This window comes from Salarias fasciatus, unplaced genomic scaffold (genome assembly GCF_902148845.1).
Source record: "Salarias fasciatus unplaced genomic scaffold, fSalaFa1.1, whole genome shotgun sequence".
Taxonomy (NCBI): Eukaryota; Metazoa; Chordata; class Actinopteri; order Blenniiformes; family Blenniidae; genus Salarias; species Salarias fasciatus.
Window position 1 is genome coordinate 644,057 of NW_021941377.1, and position 14,709 is coordinate 658,765.

Sequence of the window (14,709 nt, forward strand, 5' to 3'; positions counted from 1 at the left end):
AAATTAACTGCTGACTGTGTGTGTGTGTGTGTGTGTGTGTGTGTGTGTGTGTGTGTGTCAGTGGAGCTCTGCCTCTCGCCCCTTGAGCAGCAGCGCCGGGAGCAGATTCTCTCGGGACTGGAGCGCTTCATCAGGAAGGAGTTTGACGGTGAGGCCCCGCCCCCACTCTAAGCCCCGCCCCCTTCGTCCGGAAGCCACGCCCCTTTCCTCTCTCACTGAGTCACTGTAGTTAACCTGTTAGCATCTCGTGTTAGCCGCTTTAGCCTGCTAATGTCTACTGTTAGCCTGTTAGCATCTTATTAGCCTGCTAGCATCACATGCTAGTTGGCTTGGGATTTTAACATTTACTATTAGCCTGCTAGCATCTTTTGCTAACTACATTAGCCTGTTAACATCTCCTATTAGTCTGCTAGCATCACATGCTAGTTGGCTTGGGATTTTAACATTTACTATTAGCCTGCTAGCATCTTTTGCTAACTATATTAGCCTGCTAACACCTCCTGTTAGCCTGCTAGCATCACCTGCTAGTTGGCTTAGGTTGCTAATGTTTACTATTAGTCTGCTAGCATCTCCCGCTAACTACATTAGCCTTCTAACATCTCCTATTAGCCTGGTAGCATAGGCTGCTACTTGGTTTAGCCTGCTAACATCTGTTACTGGCCTGCTAGCATCTTCCGCTAACCGCTTTAGCTTGCTCACGTCTGCTATTACCCTGCTAGCATCTTCCGCTAGCCGTTTAGTCTATTAGCCTATTAGCTAGTTACCAACTCTTTAGTGTATTAGCCTGCTAGCTTGTTGCTAACCCTCTACTCATTTATCCTGTTAGCTTAATGCTAGCCCTGTAGTCTGTTAGCATGATGTCTGCCTAGTATGAGCTTGTTTTAGCTCATCCTCTTTTCCTCTAAGCCTCGCCCCCTTCCAGACTAAGCCCCGCCCCCTCTGTTTTAATCCCCTCACTAAGCCCCTCCCCATTTTCAACTAAACCCCACCCCCTTCTCTTATGTCAGTTTTCACATTAAGCCTGTTAGTAGCCTGTTTTCACCTCTCCTCTTGACCTATAAGCCCCGCCCCCTTCCACACTAAGCCCCGCCCCGTTTTCATCTAAGCCCCACCCCTTCACCTCTTCAATTAAGCTTAATATAAGCATGTTCTAGCCCATCCTTTCTCCCCTCAGCCCCGCCCATTCCACACTAATCCCCGCCCCTCTTCACCCCCTCACTAAGCCCCTCCCCATTGTAGCCAAGCCCCGCCCACTTCTCTTTTTCATGTTAAACCTGTTTAAACTCTTCCTCTACCCCTTCGGACCCGCCCCTTCCACTCTAAGCCCCGCCCTCTCTTTATTACCCTCTCAATAAGCTCCTCCCAGTATCTAATTAAGCCCCGCCCCTTCTCTTCTCTCTTTTTCCTATTAAGCTTATTAGCCTGTTTTAGCTCCGCCTTAAGCCCCGCCCCTTTCACACTAAGCCCCGCCCCCTATATCATCCCCTCACTAAACCCCACCCACCTCTTTAACCAAGCCCCGCCCCTTCTTTTTTTTCTGCTTTCCTATTCAGTCTGTAATTAGCCTGTTTTAGTCCCTCCTCTATACCTCTAAGCCCCGCCCCTTCCCGACTAAGCCACGCCCCCTTCCTCTCTCTCTCTCTCTCTCTCTCTCTCCAGATAAGGCCCGCCTCTGCCTGTTCGGCTCGTCCAAGAACGGTTTCGGGTTTCGCGACAGCGACCTGGACATCTGCATGACGCTGGAGGGCCACCGCACCGCCGAGGTACCCGGCTAGCTAGCCGCTAGCATCACCGCTAGCTAGTTAGCTAGCTATATTTTTTTTCGTCGGATGCTAGCACAATGTCAATGCTAATTGTTTCTTATCCTCGGCCTCCCTGATTAACGATCTTTTCTATGATGTTTCCTGCTAGCCTTGCTACGATGATTTCTGCGAACTTTTCTGCGATCTTGTATATTTTTCCGATGTTTATTTTTCGTTTTCTACAACGTTTTAAACAAGATTGTTTTTCTGCGATCTTTTTTTACGAACTTTCTCACTTTCCTTTTTTACGATCTTTTCTACCATCTTTAATTTTTCCTACGATCGTCTCCGCAATCATTTCGTTTTTTTTTTTTCCAATGAGTAGTTTTTACGAACTTTTGCACGATATTTCCGATTTTTCCTTTTTTATGATTTTTTTTAATTTCTTTCCTAATTGCTAGCTAGCGCCACCGCTAATTTGTTGGGATGCTAGCACAGCATCGATGCTAATTAGCTTAAATTCTTCACTTATTGATGAATCTGATCTTTTTCTGCGATCTTTTCTATGAACATTTTTTTCTTACAAACTTTCAAACCGTTTTAGCATCTTCTCTACGAACGTTTCTACGACAAACTTTTTGCTAATTTTTTTAACTTTTCCTACAATGTTTTCTACGTATTTTTTACAAACTTTTTTTACGAACTTTTCTACGTGTCCTATCATCTTTCCCACAATCCTTTTCTTCAAACATTTCTACGGTGTTCTCTCGCAACTTTTCTGCCATTTTTGTTCTTACGATGGTTTCTACGATTTTTCCCACGATCTTTTCAACAAACTCACAATGTTTTCTACGATATTTTGTATATTTATTTTCCGATTTTTTTCATCGGATGCTAGCACAATGTCAATGCTAATTGCTTCTTAACTTCGGCCTCCCTGATTAACGATCTTTTCTACGATGTTTCCTGCTAGCCTTGTTACGATGATTTCTACGAACTTTTCTGCGATCTTGTATATTTTTCCGATGTTTATTTTTCGTTTTCTACAATGTTATCAACAAGCTTGTTTTTCTGCGATCGTTTTTTACGAACTTTCTCACTTTCCTCTTTTGCGATCTTTTCTACCATGTTTTTTTTTTTTTTTATGATTGTGTCCGCAATCATTTCTTGCTATTTTTTTTTTCCAATGAGTAGTGTTTACGAACTTTTGCACGATTTTTCCGATTACCTTTTTTATGATTTTTTTTTTAAATATCTTTCCGAATTGCTGGTTAGCATCACTGCTAAGTTGTCGTTATGCTAGTACAGAATTGATGCTAATGAGCTTAAATTCTTCACTTATTGACAAATCTGATCTTTTTCTGCGATCTTTTCTACGAACATTTTTTTCTTACAAACTTACAAACCATTTTAGCATCTTCTCTACGAACGTTTCTACGACAAACTTTTTGCTAATTTTTTTAACTTTTCCTACAATGTTTTCTACGTATTTTTTAAGAAGTTTTTTACGAACTTTTCTACGTGTCCTACCATCTTTCCCACGATCTTTTTCTTCAAACATTTCTACGGCGTTCTCTCGCAACTTTTCTGCCATTTTTGTTCTTACGATGGTTTCTACGATGTTTCCCACGATCTCTTTAATAAACTCACAATGTTTTCTACGATCTTTTGTATATTTATTTTTCGATTTTTTTCATCGGATGCTAACCCAGTGCTAATGCTAATTGTTTCTTAACTTCAGCCTCCCTGATTAACAATCTTTTCTACAATGTTTCCTGCTAGCCTTGCTACGATGATTTCTACGAACTTTTCTGCAATCTTGTATATTTTTCCGATGTTTGTTTTGTTTTCTACAATGTTTTCAACAGGCTTGTTTTTCTGTGATCTTTTTTACGAACTTTCTCACTTTACTGTTTTACGATATTTTTTTACCATCTTTAATGTTTTCTAAGCTTTTCTGCCATTTTTTGTTCGTACGAATTTTTCTACGAGTTTTTCCACGATCTTTTTAAGAAACTTACAATGTTTTCTACGATCATTTGTACATTTATTTTCCGACCTTTTTCACGATCTTTTCTACAAAATGGTTTACAAACTCTTTTCGGCAAACTCTCATGTTAACGAAGTCTTTCCGATCTTTTCCAGAAGCTGAACTGTAAGGAGATCATCGAGGCGCTAGCTAAAGTGCTAAAGAAACACGCAGGTGAGTTTCGGTGTTTGTCGGAAATGTATCTTAAAGTCTGAACATTTAACGTATATTCCCGATATTTATTGTTAAAATTTATCTGTACGATAAAATTCCAGTTTATCGTAACGTCTGAATGTTTAATGTAAAGTCAAAATATTTATCATAGAAGTTTATCGTAAAGTTTGTAGAATTTTGAAACTTTATCATTAAAATTGAATCGTGCATTTTTATCAAGTTTTTATCGTACTTTTTTATCATAATCTCAATAATTATCGTAAAGCTTTGTCATAAAATATGAGTATTTATTTAAGAAATTTATCAGGTTTATCGTAAACTATTAAACTATCATCGAAATTTGATCGTACGCTTTTATCAAATTTTATCGTGAAATCTCAATTCTAATAAAGTCTTGATATTTTTAGGACAAATTTATCGTAAAGTCTTGTCGTTAAGTCTGAAATGTTATTATTGAAATTTGATCGTGAACTTTTTTTCAAATACTTTTCGTAGTCTGAATATTTATCGTAACATTTCATCGGGAGTTTGAACGTAAAGTCTTAATTTTTATCGTAGGAGTTTTCATAGAAATTTACCGGAAAATTTTATCGCAATGTCTCAATATTGCAATGTTTCATCGTAAATGTTTGCCACACTCTGAATATATATCGTAAAGCTTTATCGTATAGTCTGAATATTTATCGGTAAAATTTGATCGCACAGTTTTAACAATTTTGTTCGATTAATCCACAATTTTTATCGTAGTCTTAATTTTTATCGTAAGCCTTGTAGAAATAATCGTAGAAATTTACCGGAAAAAATGTTATCGCAAAGTCTCAATATCGTGTAATTTTATCGTAGAAAATTACCGACATTTTTTTATTGCAAAGTCTCAATATTGTCAAATTTTATCGTAGAAAAATAATGGAATTTTTTATCGCAGTCTCATCATTGAAAAAATTGTATCGTAGAAAATTAGCAAACATTTTAATTGCAAATTTTATCTTAGAAAATATAATTTTCAAAAAAAAAATTCATTGCAACGTCTCAATATTGAAAAATTGTATCGTAGAAATTTACCGAATTTTTTATTGCAAATGTATTGCAATGTCTCAATTTTGTAAAAATTTTATCGCAGAAAATTATTGAAAATTTTTAAAGCCAAGTCTCAATATTGTAAAATTTTATCGTAGAAAATGATCGAAAATTTTTAAAGCCATATCTCAATATTGTAAAATTTTATCGTAGAAAATTACGATAATTTTACAATAATTGTTATGGCAAAGTCTCAATACTGTCAAATCTTATCGTAGAAAATTGCGATAATTTTCGAATCATTTTTATCGCAAAGTCTCAATATTGCAAAATTGTATAGTGGAAAAATAACGGACATTTGTATGGCAAAGTTTCAGTATTGAAAAAAAATTATCGTAGAAAATTACCGAACATTTTTATTGCAAAGTCTCAATATTGTAAAATGTTATCGTGGAAAATTGCGATAATTTTACAATATTTTTTATTGCAATGTCTCAATATTGTAAAATTTTGTCGTAGAAAATCACGATAATTTACAATAATTTTTATTGTAATGTCTCAGTATCGTAAAATGTTCTCGTAGAAAATTATAATTTACAATAATTTTTGTCGCAATGTCTCAATATTGTAAAATTTTATCGTAGAATATTACGATAACTTTACAATACTTTGTATCGCAATTGTCTCAGTATTGTAAAATTTCATCGCAGAAAATTACGAACATTTTACGATAATTTTTATCGCAAAGTCTCAATATTGTAGAATTTTATTGTAGAAAATTGCGATAATTCTACGATAATTTTCATCGCAAAGTCTCAATATTGAAAAAAATTTATCGTAGAATATTACGATAACTTTACAATACTTTGTATCGCAATTGTCTCAGTATTGTAAAATTTCATCGCAGAAAATTACGAACATTTTGCGATAATTTTTATCGCAAAGTCTCAATATTGTAGAATTTTATTGTAGAAAATTGCGATAATTCTACGATAATTTTCATCACAAAGTCTCAATATTGAAAACATTTAATCGTAGAAAATACGGAAATTTATTTCATTGTAAAAGTTTATCGTAGTTTTTGTTTTTTCTCGTAAAGTACGAAAAATATATCGTGAAGTTTCTTCTTGGCACCTAGCCTTTTATATTGCTGCTAATGTTTTGCCTGTGTCTTTGCTTCCTCCCTTTTGGCCCCGCCCCCTTCCTGCCTTCCCGTCCCGCCCCTTTTCCTGACGCCCCGCCCCCTCTTCCTGACGCCCCGCCCCCGTCCCTCCCTGCCAGGCCTGAGGAACATCCTGCCCATCACCACAGCCAAAGTCCCCATCGTCAAGTTCGAGCACCGGCAGAGCGGCCTGGAGGGCGACATCAGCCTCTACAACACGCTGGTACCGCACGCTAGCTGCTAGCGTAGGCTAGGCTAGCTGCTAGCGCAGGCTAGGCTAGCTGCTAGCGCAGGCTAGGCTAGCTGCTAGCGTACGCTAGGCTAGCTGCCAGCCGCCGTGTTAGCATATAATGCTACGTTAGAGCCTCCAGAGGGCGACGTCAGCCTGTAAGACATGCTGGTACAACAGGCTAGCTGCTAGCTTAAAATGTCGTCATGCTAACATAGCCTAAGATGCCTCAATGCTAGCATAGCCTGAAATGCTAATACAGCCTAAAATTGTAAGATATAGCTTAAAATGCTAACATAGCTGAAAATGCTAATATAGCCTAAAATGCTGATATATAGCTTAAAATGCTAATGTAGTCAAAAATGCTAATACATAGCTTAAAATGCTAATATAGCCTAAAATGCTAACATACCCTAAAATGCTAATATAGCCTAAAATGCTAACATATCTTAAAATTCTTACAGCTTAAAATGCTAGCATAGCCTAAAATGCTAACATACCCTAAAATGCTAATATAGCCTATGATATATAGCTGAAAATGCTAATGTAGTCAAAAATGCTAACATAGCTGAAAATGCTAATGTGATCCTAAAATGCTAATATATAGCTTAAAAGGCCAGTATAGCTGAAAATGCTAATATATTGCTTAAAATGCTAACATATCTTAAAATGTTAGCATAGTTTAAAATTTTAATTTATAGCTTAAAATGCTAACATAGCTTAAAATGCTAACATAGCCTAAAATTCTAATGTAGTGATTGTGGCTAATTTGGATTGCAATGCTAGCGCAGCTTTAAATGCTAATGACGCTAAAACATAAAGTAATGTTACAATGCTAACATAGCGTAAGATGCTAACGCTAAAGGCTACACTAGCTCTGTGATCTACTTTAGCTTTATTAGCTGCGTTAGCATCTTAGGCTATGTTGGCCTTGTGTTGCGTTAAGCTAGATTAGCATTTAGGCTACGTTAGCATTCTGATACGTTAAGATAGATTAGCATTTATGCTACATTAGCATATCCTGTTTTAGCATATTAGGCTACATTAGCATTGAGATGCATTCAGTTAGATTAGCATTAAGGCTACATTAGCATTGAGATACATTAAGCTACATTAGCATTCGGGCTTCATTAGCAGTTTAAGCTAGATTAGATGCCACCGTTAGCTCCGCTGCTAGCTTAAATTGTGGCTAAGCTAACTAGCTACCCTCCCTCCCTCCCTCCCACCGGCAGGCTCAGCACAACACGCGGATGCTAGCCACCTACGCGGCGTTGGACCCGCGCGTGCAGCTGCTGGGCTACACCATGAAGGTGTTCGCGAAGGTACCTGCTAGCATCGCTAGCTTCCATGCTACTATCTTACGTTGGCAATTAGCTACATACGTTAAATGATTTGTGTCTCAACGTGTTAGCATTTTAGCGTCTTAGCATGTCTTTACATGCTAGCGCCTGTCAGTATATTAGCAACATTTAGCTTGTTAGTATTTATTACCATGTTAGCATCTGTTAGCACCTAATAGCATATTAGCAAATTTTTACCATATTATTGCTTGTTAGCATTGTTAGCATGTTTTTGATTGTTAGCATATTAGCATTTGTAACCTTATTAGCATTTTTTAACATGTTGGTACTTGTTAGCATGTTAGCATCTGCTAGCATAGTAGTGATTGTTGATAAATTAGCATACAATCATTATGTTAGCTTGTTAGCATTGTTAGCATATTAATACTTATAAGCATTCTAGAATTTGTTAGCATGTTATTGGTTATTAGCATATTAGCATTTGTAGCCTCGTTAGCATTTCTTAACATGTAGGTACTTGTTAGCATGTTAGCATCTGCTAGCATAGTTGTGATTGTTGATTAATTAGCATACAGTCATTATGTTAGCGTGTTAGCATTGTTAGCATATTAATACTTATAAGCATCCTAGAATTTGTTAGCATGTTGATTGTTAGCATATTAGCATTTTTGACCTCGTTAGCATTTCTTAACCTGTTTCTACTTGTTAGCTTGTTAGTATCTGCTAGCATAGTAGTGATTGTTGACGTATTAGCATACTATCGTTAGTATGCTAGCTTGCTAGCATGTCAGCATGTTATAGCTTGTTAGCGTGCTAGCATTAGCATGTTAACATACCGCAACCAGTTCCCATAATCTTCACTTGTTAGCATGTTAGCCTCTGCTAGCCCTGTCAGTCACGAATCCCTGCTGGTGATGTCATGCTCCTCTCTGGCCCCGCCCCCCTCTCCTCTGGCCCCGCCCCCTCTCCTCTCCTCAGCGCTGCGACATCGGCGACGCCTCCCGCGGCTCTCTCTCCTCGTACGCCCACATCCTGCTGGTGCTGTACTTCCTGCAGCAGCGCCGGCCGCCCGTCATCCCCGTGCTGCAGGAGGTAACCGCGGCGACCGGGGGCGCCTAGCTAAGCCCCGCCCACTAATGCCGTCTTGACTACGGTGAGCTAACCAATGGGGGGGGGTTTCCTCGGCAGATCTACGACGGCGAGGCGGCACCGCGGCGACCGGTGGACGGCTGGAACGCCTTCTTCTACGACGACCTGCAGCGGCTGGTAACCGCGGCAACCGCGAGCTAGCACTGCTAGCTAACAGTTCAAGCTGTACATATATATGTTGAAAATAATTAAAATAAGTAAAAAATAATAAAAAATAGCATTGAAATAAAAATAAATTAAAAAGTAAAAATAAAAATAGTAAATAATGAGTAAAACAAATCATAAAATCATAAAATCATAAAAATCGATTAAAAAAAATATTAAAAAACAAACAGCATTGCAGTAAAATTGAATGAAAAGTAAAATTAAATAAAAAAATTAAAATAAAATAAAGTAAATAATAAATAATAAAAAAGTTAAAAAATGATAAAAAATAAAAAGCATTGAAATAAAATTGAATCAAAAATAAAGTTTAATAAAAATAAAAAATAATGAATACAATAGATAAATATTAAAATAAAATAAAAATAAGTAAATAAGAAATTCAAAATCTAATTAAAATAGTACACATGAAAAATAGTACACATGAAAATTAAGATATAAAGTGAAAAAAAATATGATAAATAATAAAGTGAATACTCAACTGAAAATAAGGAAATTATAAACAATAAATCAATAAATGCATTAAAAATTAATAAAAAACATAAAAAAATAAAAACTTTACCATTGAATAAAAGAATAAATAAAAAAAATCAACTAACAATAAAAAAACAAACAACAAAGCAATAAATACATAAAAAAAGAAAAATAATAAAAAATAATTAATGAATAAAAAAATAAAAAAATATAAAAAAGTAAATGCTGAACTAAGAATAAACAAAAAATAATAAAGCAATAAATGCATTAAAAATTAAGAAAAATGATACAAATAAGTTACTATTAAATAAAAGCATACCTGAAAAATTTAAAGTGTAAGTATAAAAAAATAAAATTAAAACATCAACTAATGCATTAAAAATACAAAATAAATTAAATGAATAAATAAAAACAAAATTAATAACGACAACAATAAACAAAGAAAATAAACAAATGTAGATGAAATAAGTAGAAAAGTGAAGTTAAAATAAATAATTTGCTTAAAATTATGAAAAAAAAAATAAGCAAAGTTAAAAATTAGTAGCCCGGTTAGCTAACATTGCTAGCAATCAGTTAAAACTATAATACATTAAAGAAATAAATAAAACTTAAAAAAATTGTGGAAAGGAAAATAAAATACAAGTTAACATAAATAAAATAAGTAAACATAACATACATAAAAATAGATATACAATAAAAATGAAAAAAATACTACATGAAAAATAATGCGAACAAGAATAAACAAAAATAACAAAATGAATCTATTAAAAAAATGAATGTAAATACAATAAGTAAAAAAGTGGAAATAATATAAATAAAAATGTGATATCAATAACAGTTGCAAAAATTAAAAAAGTAACGTTAAAATGATAAAATAAAAATAAGATTAAGTGGCTTTCTTCTGCGGCGACCTGCAGCATCTGGTAACCATGGCAACCGCTAGTTAGGCTAGCTGAAAAATAATAATTATTGATTAATTGCTTTAAATTTAATAGATTGTTTTATATTAGTAGTTATGATGATTAAACATATAATTATTTTTTTATTATATATTATACATTTATCAAAAAAAATTATACAAAAAAAATTGGATAAATCTGTAAAAAGTAAAAAAAAAAAAATTCAAATAGTAAAATTATCAATGTAATTACTTGGATTATTGAAATTATTGTCATCATTACTATGATATTATGTATAAACATATATTTGATTAATATAAATTTTGTTCTTATTTGTTTTGTGTGTTATTTGTTTTTTTATTGTTTTTTTGTTTATTTTGTTTTCTATATGTTATGTATGTATGTTATTTATATTTCTTTCATTATTGAGAAATATTAATACATTTATTTTTTATTCATTTCATGTCAACCCTGATGTGTAATTTGACACCTCCTCCGATATACATTAAAAAAAATAAAATAAAAAAAACTTAAGTAAATGAAGAAATGACAATACAATAAACAAGCTAAACAATATTTAAAAAGTACAATTACAACAATAAATACATTACTAAACAAATAGTCAAATAATATGCCAAAGTTTTTTTGTTTTTGTTTTTATTTGTTATATATGTTATTTGTTTTTATATTTATATTTGTTTTTTTATCATTGATATTGATTTAGTTTATCTTTCTTTTTTAATTTATTTTTTTTTATTCGATGTAAAACATGGTGTGTAATTCAACACCTCCCCTGAAATACATAAAAAAAAATATAAAATTTAAAATATACATATTGTTGTGTTTTTGTTTTTTGTTTATGTTTTTCCTTAGTATTGTTTTTTATTTATGTTTATTTTAAGTTATCTTTATTTTTTACTTATTTCAAGTAAACCCTGATGTGTAATTCGACACCTCCTCCCTCCTCCTCCGCTTTAGCGCCGCCCCCCGCTGCGGGGCTCGAACCGGGAGTCGGTCGGGGCGCTGTGGCTCGGCCTGCTGCGCTTCTACACCGAGGAGTTCGACTTCAAGGAGGAGGTGGTGTCGGTACGAAGCCGGAGGAAGATCAGCAGCTTCCAGAAGGAGTGGACCAATAAGAGCATCAATATCGAGGGTAATGCTAATGCTAACTGTTGCTAATAGTGGTTTTAAGGGACCCTTAAGTGGTCCTTAGTGGTTTTAAGGGACCCCTGAGTTGTTCTTGGTGGTTTTAAGGGACCCTTAAGTGGTTGTTAGTGGTTTTAAGGGACCTTTAAGTTTTTCTTAGTAGTTTTAAGTCACCCTGAAATGGTCCTTTGTGGTTTTAAGGGACCTTTAAGTGGTCCTTAGTGGTGTTAAGGGACCCTTAAGTGGTTGTGAGTGGTTTTAAGTCACCTATAAATGGTCCTTAGTAGTTTTAAGTGACCCATAAGTGGTCCTTAGTGGTTTCAAGGGACCCCTGAGTTGTTCTTGGTGGTTTTAAGGGACCCTTAAATGGTTATTAGTGGTTTAAGGAACCTTAAGTTTTTCTTAGTAGTTTTAAGTCACCCTGAAATGGTCCTTTGTGGTTTTAAGGGACCCATAAATGGTGCTTAGTAGTTTTAAGGGACCCTTAAATGGTCCTTAGTGTTTTAAGGGACCCAAAGTTGTTTTTTGGTGGTTTTAAGGGACCCTTAAATGGCCCTTAGTGGTTTTAAGGGACCCTTAAGTTATTCTTGGTGGTTTTAAGAGACCCTTAAATGGTCCTTCGTGGTTTTAAGGGACCCTTAAGTTATTCTTGGTGGTTTTAAGAGACCCTTAAATGGTCCTTCGTGGTTTTAAGGGACCCTTAAGTCGTTCTTAGTGTTTTTAAGGGACCCTAATGCTAATGCTAACAGTCTAATGGACAAATAAGAGCATCAATATAGAGGGTAATGCTAATGCTAAAAGGCTAATGGACCAACAAGAGCATCAACATAGAGGCTAATGCTAATGCTAACAGGCTAATTGACCAACAAGAGCATCAGTGTAGAGGCTAATGCTAACACTAACAGGCTAATGGACCAATATGATAAAATATGACATATATTGGGACTTTGCGACAAAAAAATTTCTACGATAAAATTGTACAATGTTTAGAATGTGGTGAAACGATGAAAGTTTACAGCATTTAGACTTTGCGGTAAAAACGTTAAAACGGTAAAAAAAATCACGTTCATTTTCTATGATATAAAATCACAATATTGAGTCCGTTGCAATAAAAATTTACGTAAATTTTCTAAAACAGAATTTTGCTTTCATTTTCTACAATGAAACTGTACAACATTGAGACTTTGCGGTCAAAATTTACATTAATTTTCTCGTTAATTTTCTGATAAAATTTTCCGTCAATTTTCTACGATAAAATTTGACAACGTTGAGACCGTGCGAAAAACTGGACGTTCATTTTCTACAATACAATTTTACGTAAATTTCCTACGATCAAATTTCACAATATTGCGACTTTGCAGTAAAAAAAAAATAAAAAAAAAATATTCTATGAAAAAATTGTATAATATTCAGACTGAACAGAAAGAACATTCATTTTATATGGGAAAATTTTTCTGCGATAACATTTTATGCTAATTTTTGACTGTGAAAATTCACAATATTGAGATGTTACGATAAAAATAAAATTGACACTTGGTTAAAAATGTACTTACAATTTCTACAATAATATTTTACGTTGATTTTCTACGATAAAGTTTTACGTTAATTATCTGCAATAAAACTGTACAACACTGACTTTGCGATAAAATATTTACGTTAATTTTCTGCTATAAAATTTCACAATATTGAGACTGTGAAAAAAAATGTACATTCATTTTTTACGATAAAATTTTATGTTAATTTTCGACGATAAAAGATCACAATATTGAGACGTTGCGACAAAAATTTTCTACGATAAAATTTTACAATATTGATAATTTGCGATAAAAAAAATTCTGTGATAAATTTGTAAAATATTGTATAAAATTTACATAAATTTTCCACAATATTTCATGTTAATTTTCTATGATAAAACTGTGCAACATTGAGCCTTTGCGATAAAATTTTACATTAAATTTCTATGATAAAATTTCACAATATTGAGATTTCGATAAAGAAAAAAAATACAAATCTACGTTAAAATTGTACAATATTGAGACTGTGAAAAAAAATGTACATTAATTTTCTATGATGAAATTTTACATTAATTTTTGGCGATAAAAATTCACAATATTGAGACGTTGCGATAAAAATTTGTTACGATAAAATTTTACAATATTGACAATTTGCGATTAAAAACAAAAATTCCACTATGAAATTTGATATTATTGAGACTTTGCGATGAAAAGTTCCAGTAATTTTCTATGATAAAATTTGACAGTATTGAGACTTTTCAATAAAAATTTACATTAAAATTCCTACGATAAAATTTCACAATATTGAGACTTTGCGATAAAAAAGTTTCTACGATGAAATTGTATAATGTTGCCTGAAAAAAAATTTACATTATTAAAATTAACATTTTTCGTCAATTTTCGACCATAAAAATTCACAATATTGAGACGTTGCGATAAAAAAAATTTCTACGATAAAATTTGACATTGAGACTTTGCGATAAAACGTTCCAGTAATGGTCTACGATAAAATTTTACGTTCATTTTCTATCATAAAATTTGATAGTATTGAGACGTTGCGATAAAAATTTACGTTAATTTGCTACCATAATATTTTGCGTAACTTTTCTATGATAAAATTTTACGTTAATTTTCTACGATAAAATTTGACACTGTTGGATAAAAATTTACATAAATTTTCTACGATGTTTTACGTACATTTTCTGCGATAGTTTTACGTTATCTACAATAAAACTGTACAACATTGAAACTTTGCGATAAAAATGTACATTAAAATTCCTACGATAAAATTTCACAATATTGAGACTTTGGAATAAAAAAGTTTCTACGATGAAATTGTATAATGTTGCCTGAAAAAAAAATTACATTATTAAAATTAACATTTTACGTTAATTTTCGACTATAAAAATTCACAATGTTGAGACGTTGCTATAAAAAAATTTTCTCCGATAAAATTTGACCTTGAGACTTTGCGATAAAACGTTCCAGTAATGTTCTACGATCAAATTTTACCTTAATTTTCTATGATAAAATTTGGTTATATTGGGATGTTGCGATAAAAATGTATGTTAATTTGCTACGATAATATTTTACTAACTTTTCTATGATAAAATTTTACGTTAATTTTCTACGATAAAACTGTACGATGTTGAGGCTTCGCATCAATATAGAGGGTAATGCTAATGCTAACAGGCTAATGGACCGATAAGAG

At 33.4% G+C, this 14,709-nt stretch overlaps 1 protein-coding gene across 1 annotated transcript in view; it reads left to right on the top strand.

Moving 5' to 3' along the window:
* tut4 (terminal uridylyl transferase 4) overlaps nucleotides 1–14,709 on the top strand; it is a 52,697-nt gene that overhangs the window by 26,365 nt on the left and 11,623 nt on the right. The window contains exons 14-21 of the mRNA XM_030087237.1: nucleotides 62–148; nucleotides 1,660–1,763; nucleotides 3,888–3,945; nucleotides 6,244–6,347; nucleotides 7,586–7,675; nucleotides 8,633–8,746; nucleotides 8,843–8,920; nucleotides 11,317–11,491. Coding sequence (XP_029943097.1) covers nucleotides 62–148; nucleotides 1,660–1,763; nucleotides 3,888–3,945; nucleotides 6,244–6,347; nucleotides 7,586–7,675; nucleotides 8,633–8,746; nucleotides 8,843–8,920; nucleotides 11,317–11,491 — 810 coding nt within the window. The remainder of the gene's footprint in view (nucleotides 1–61; nucleotides 149–1,659; nucleotides 1,764–3,887; nucleotides 3,946–6,243; nucleotides 6,348–7,585; nucleotides 7,676–8,632; nucleotides 8,747–8,842; nucleotides 8,921–11,316; nucleotides 11,492–14,709) is intronic.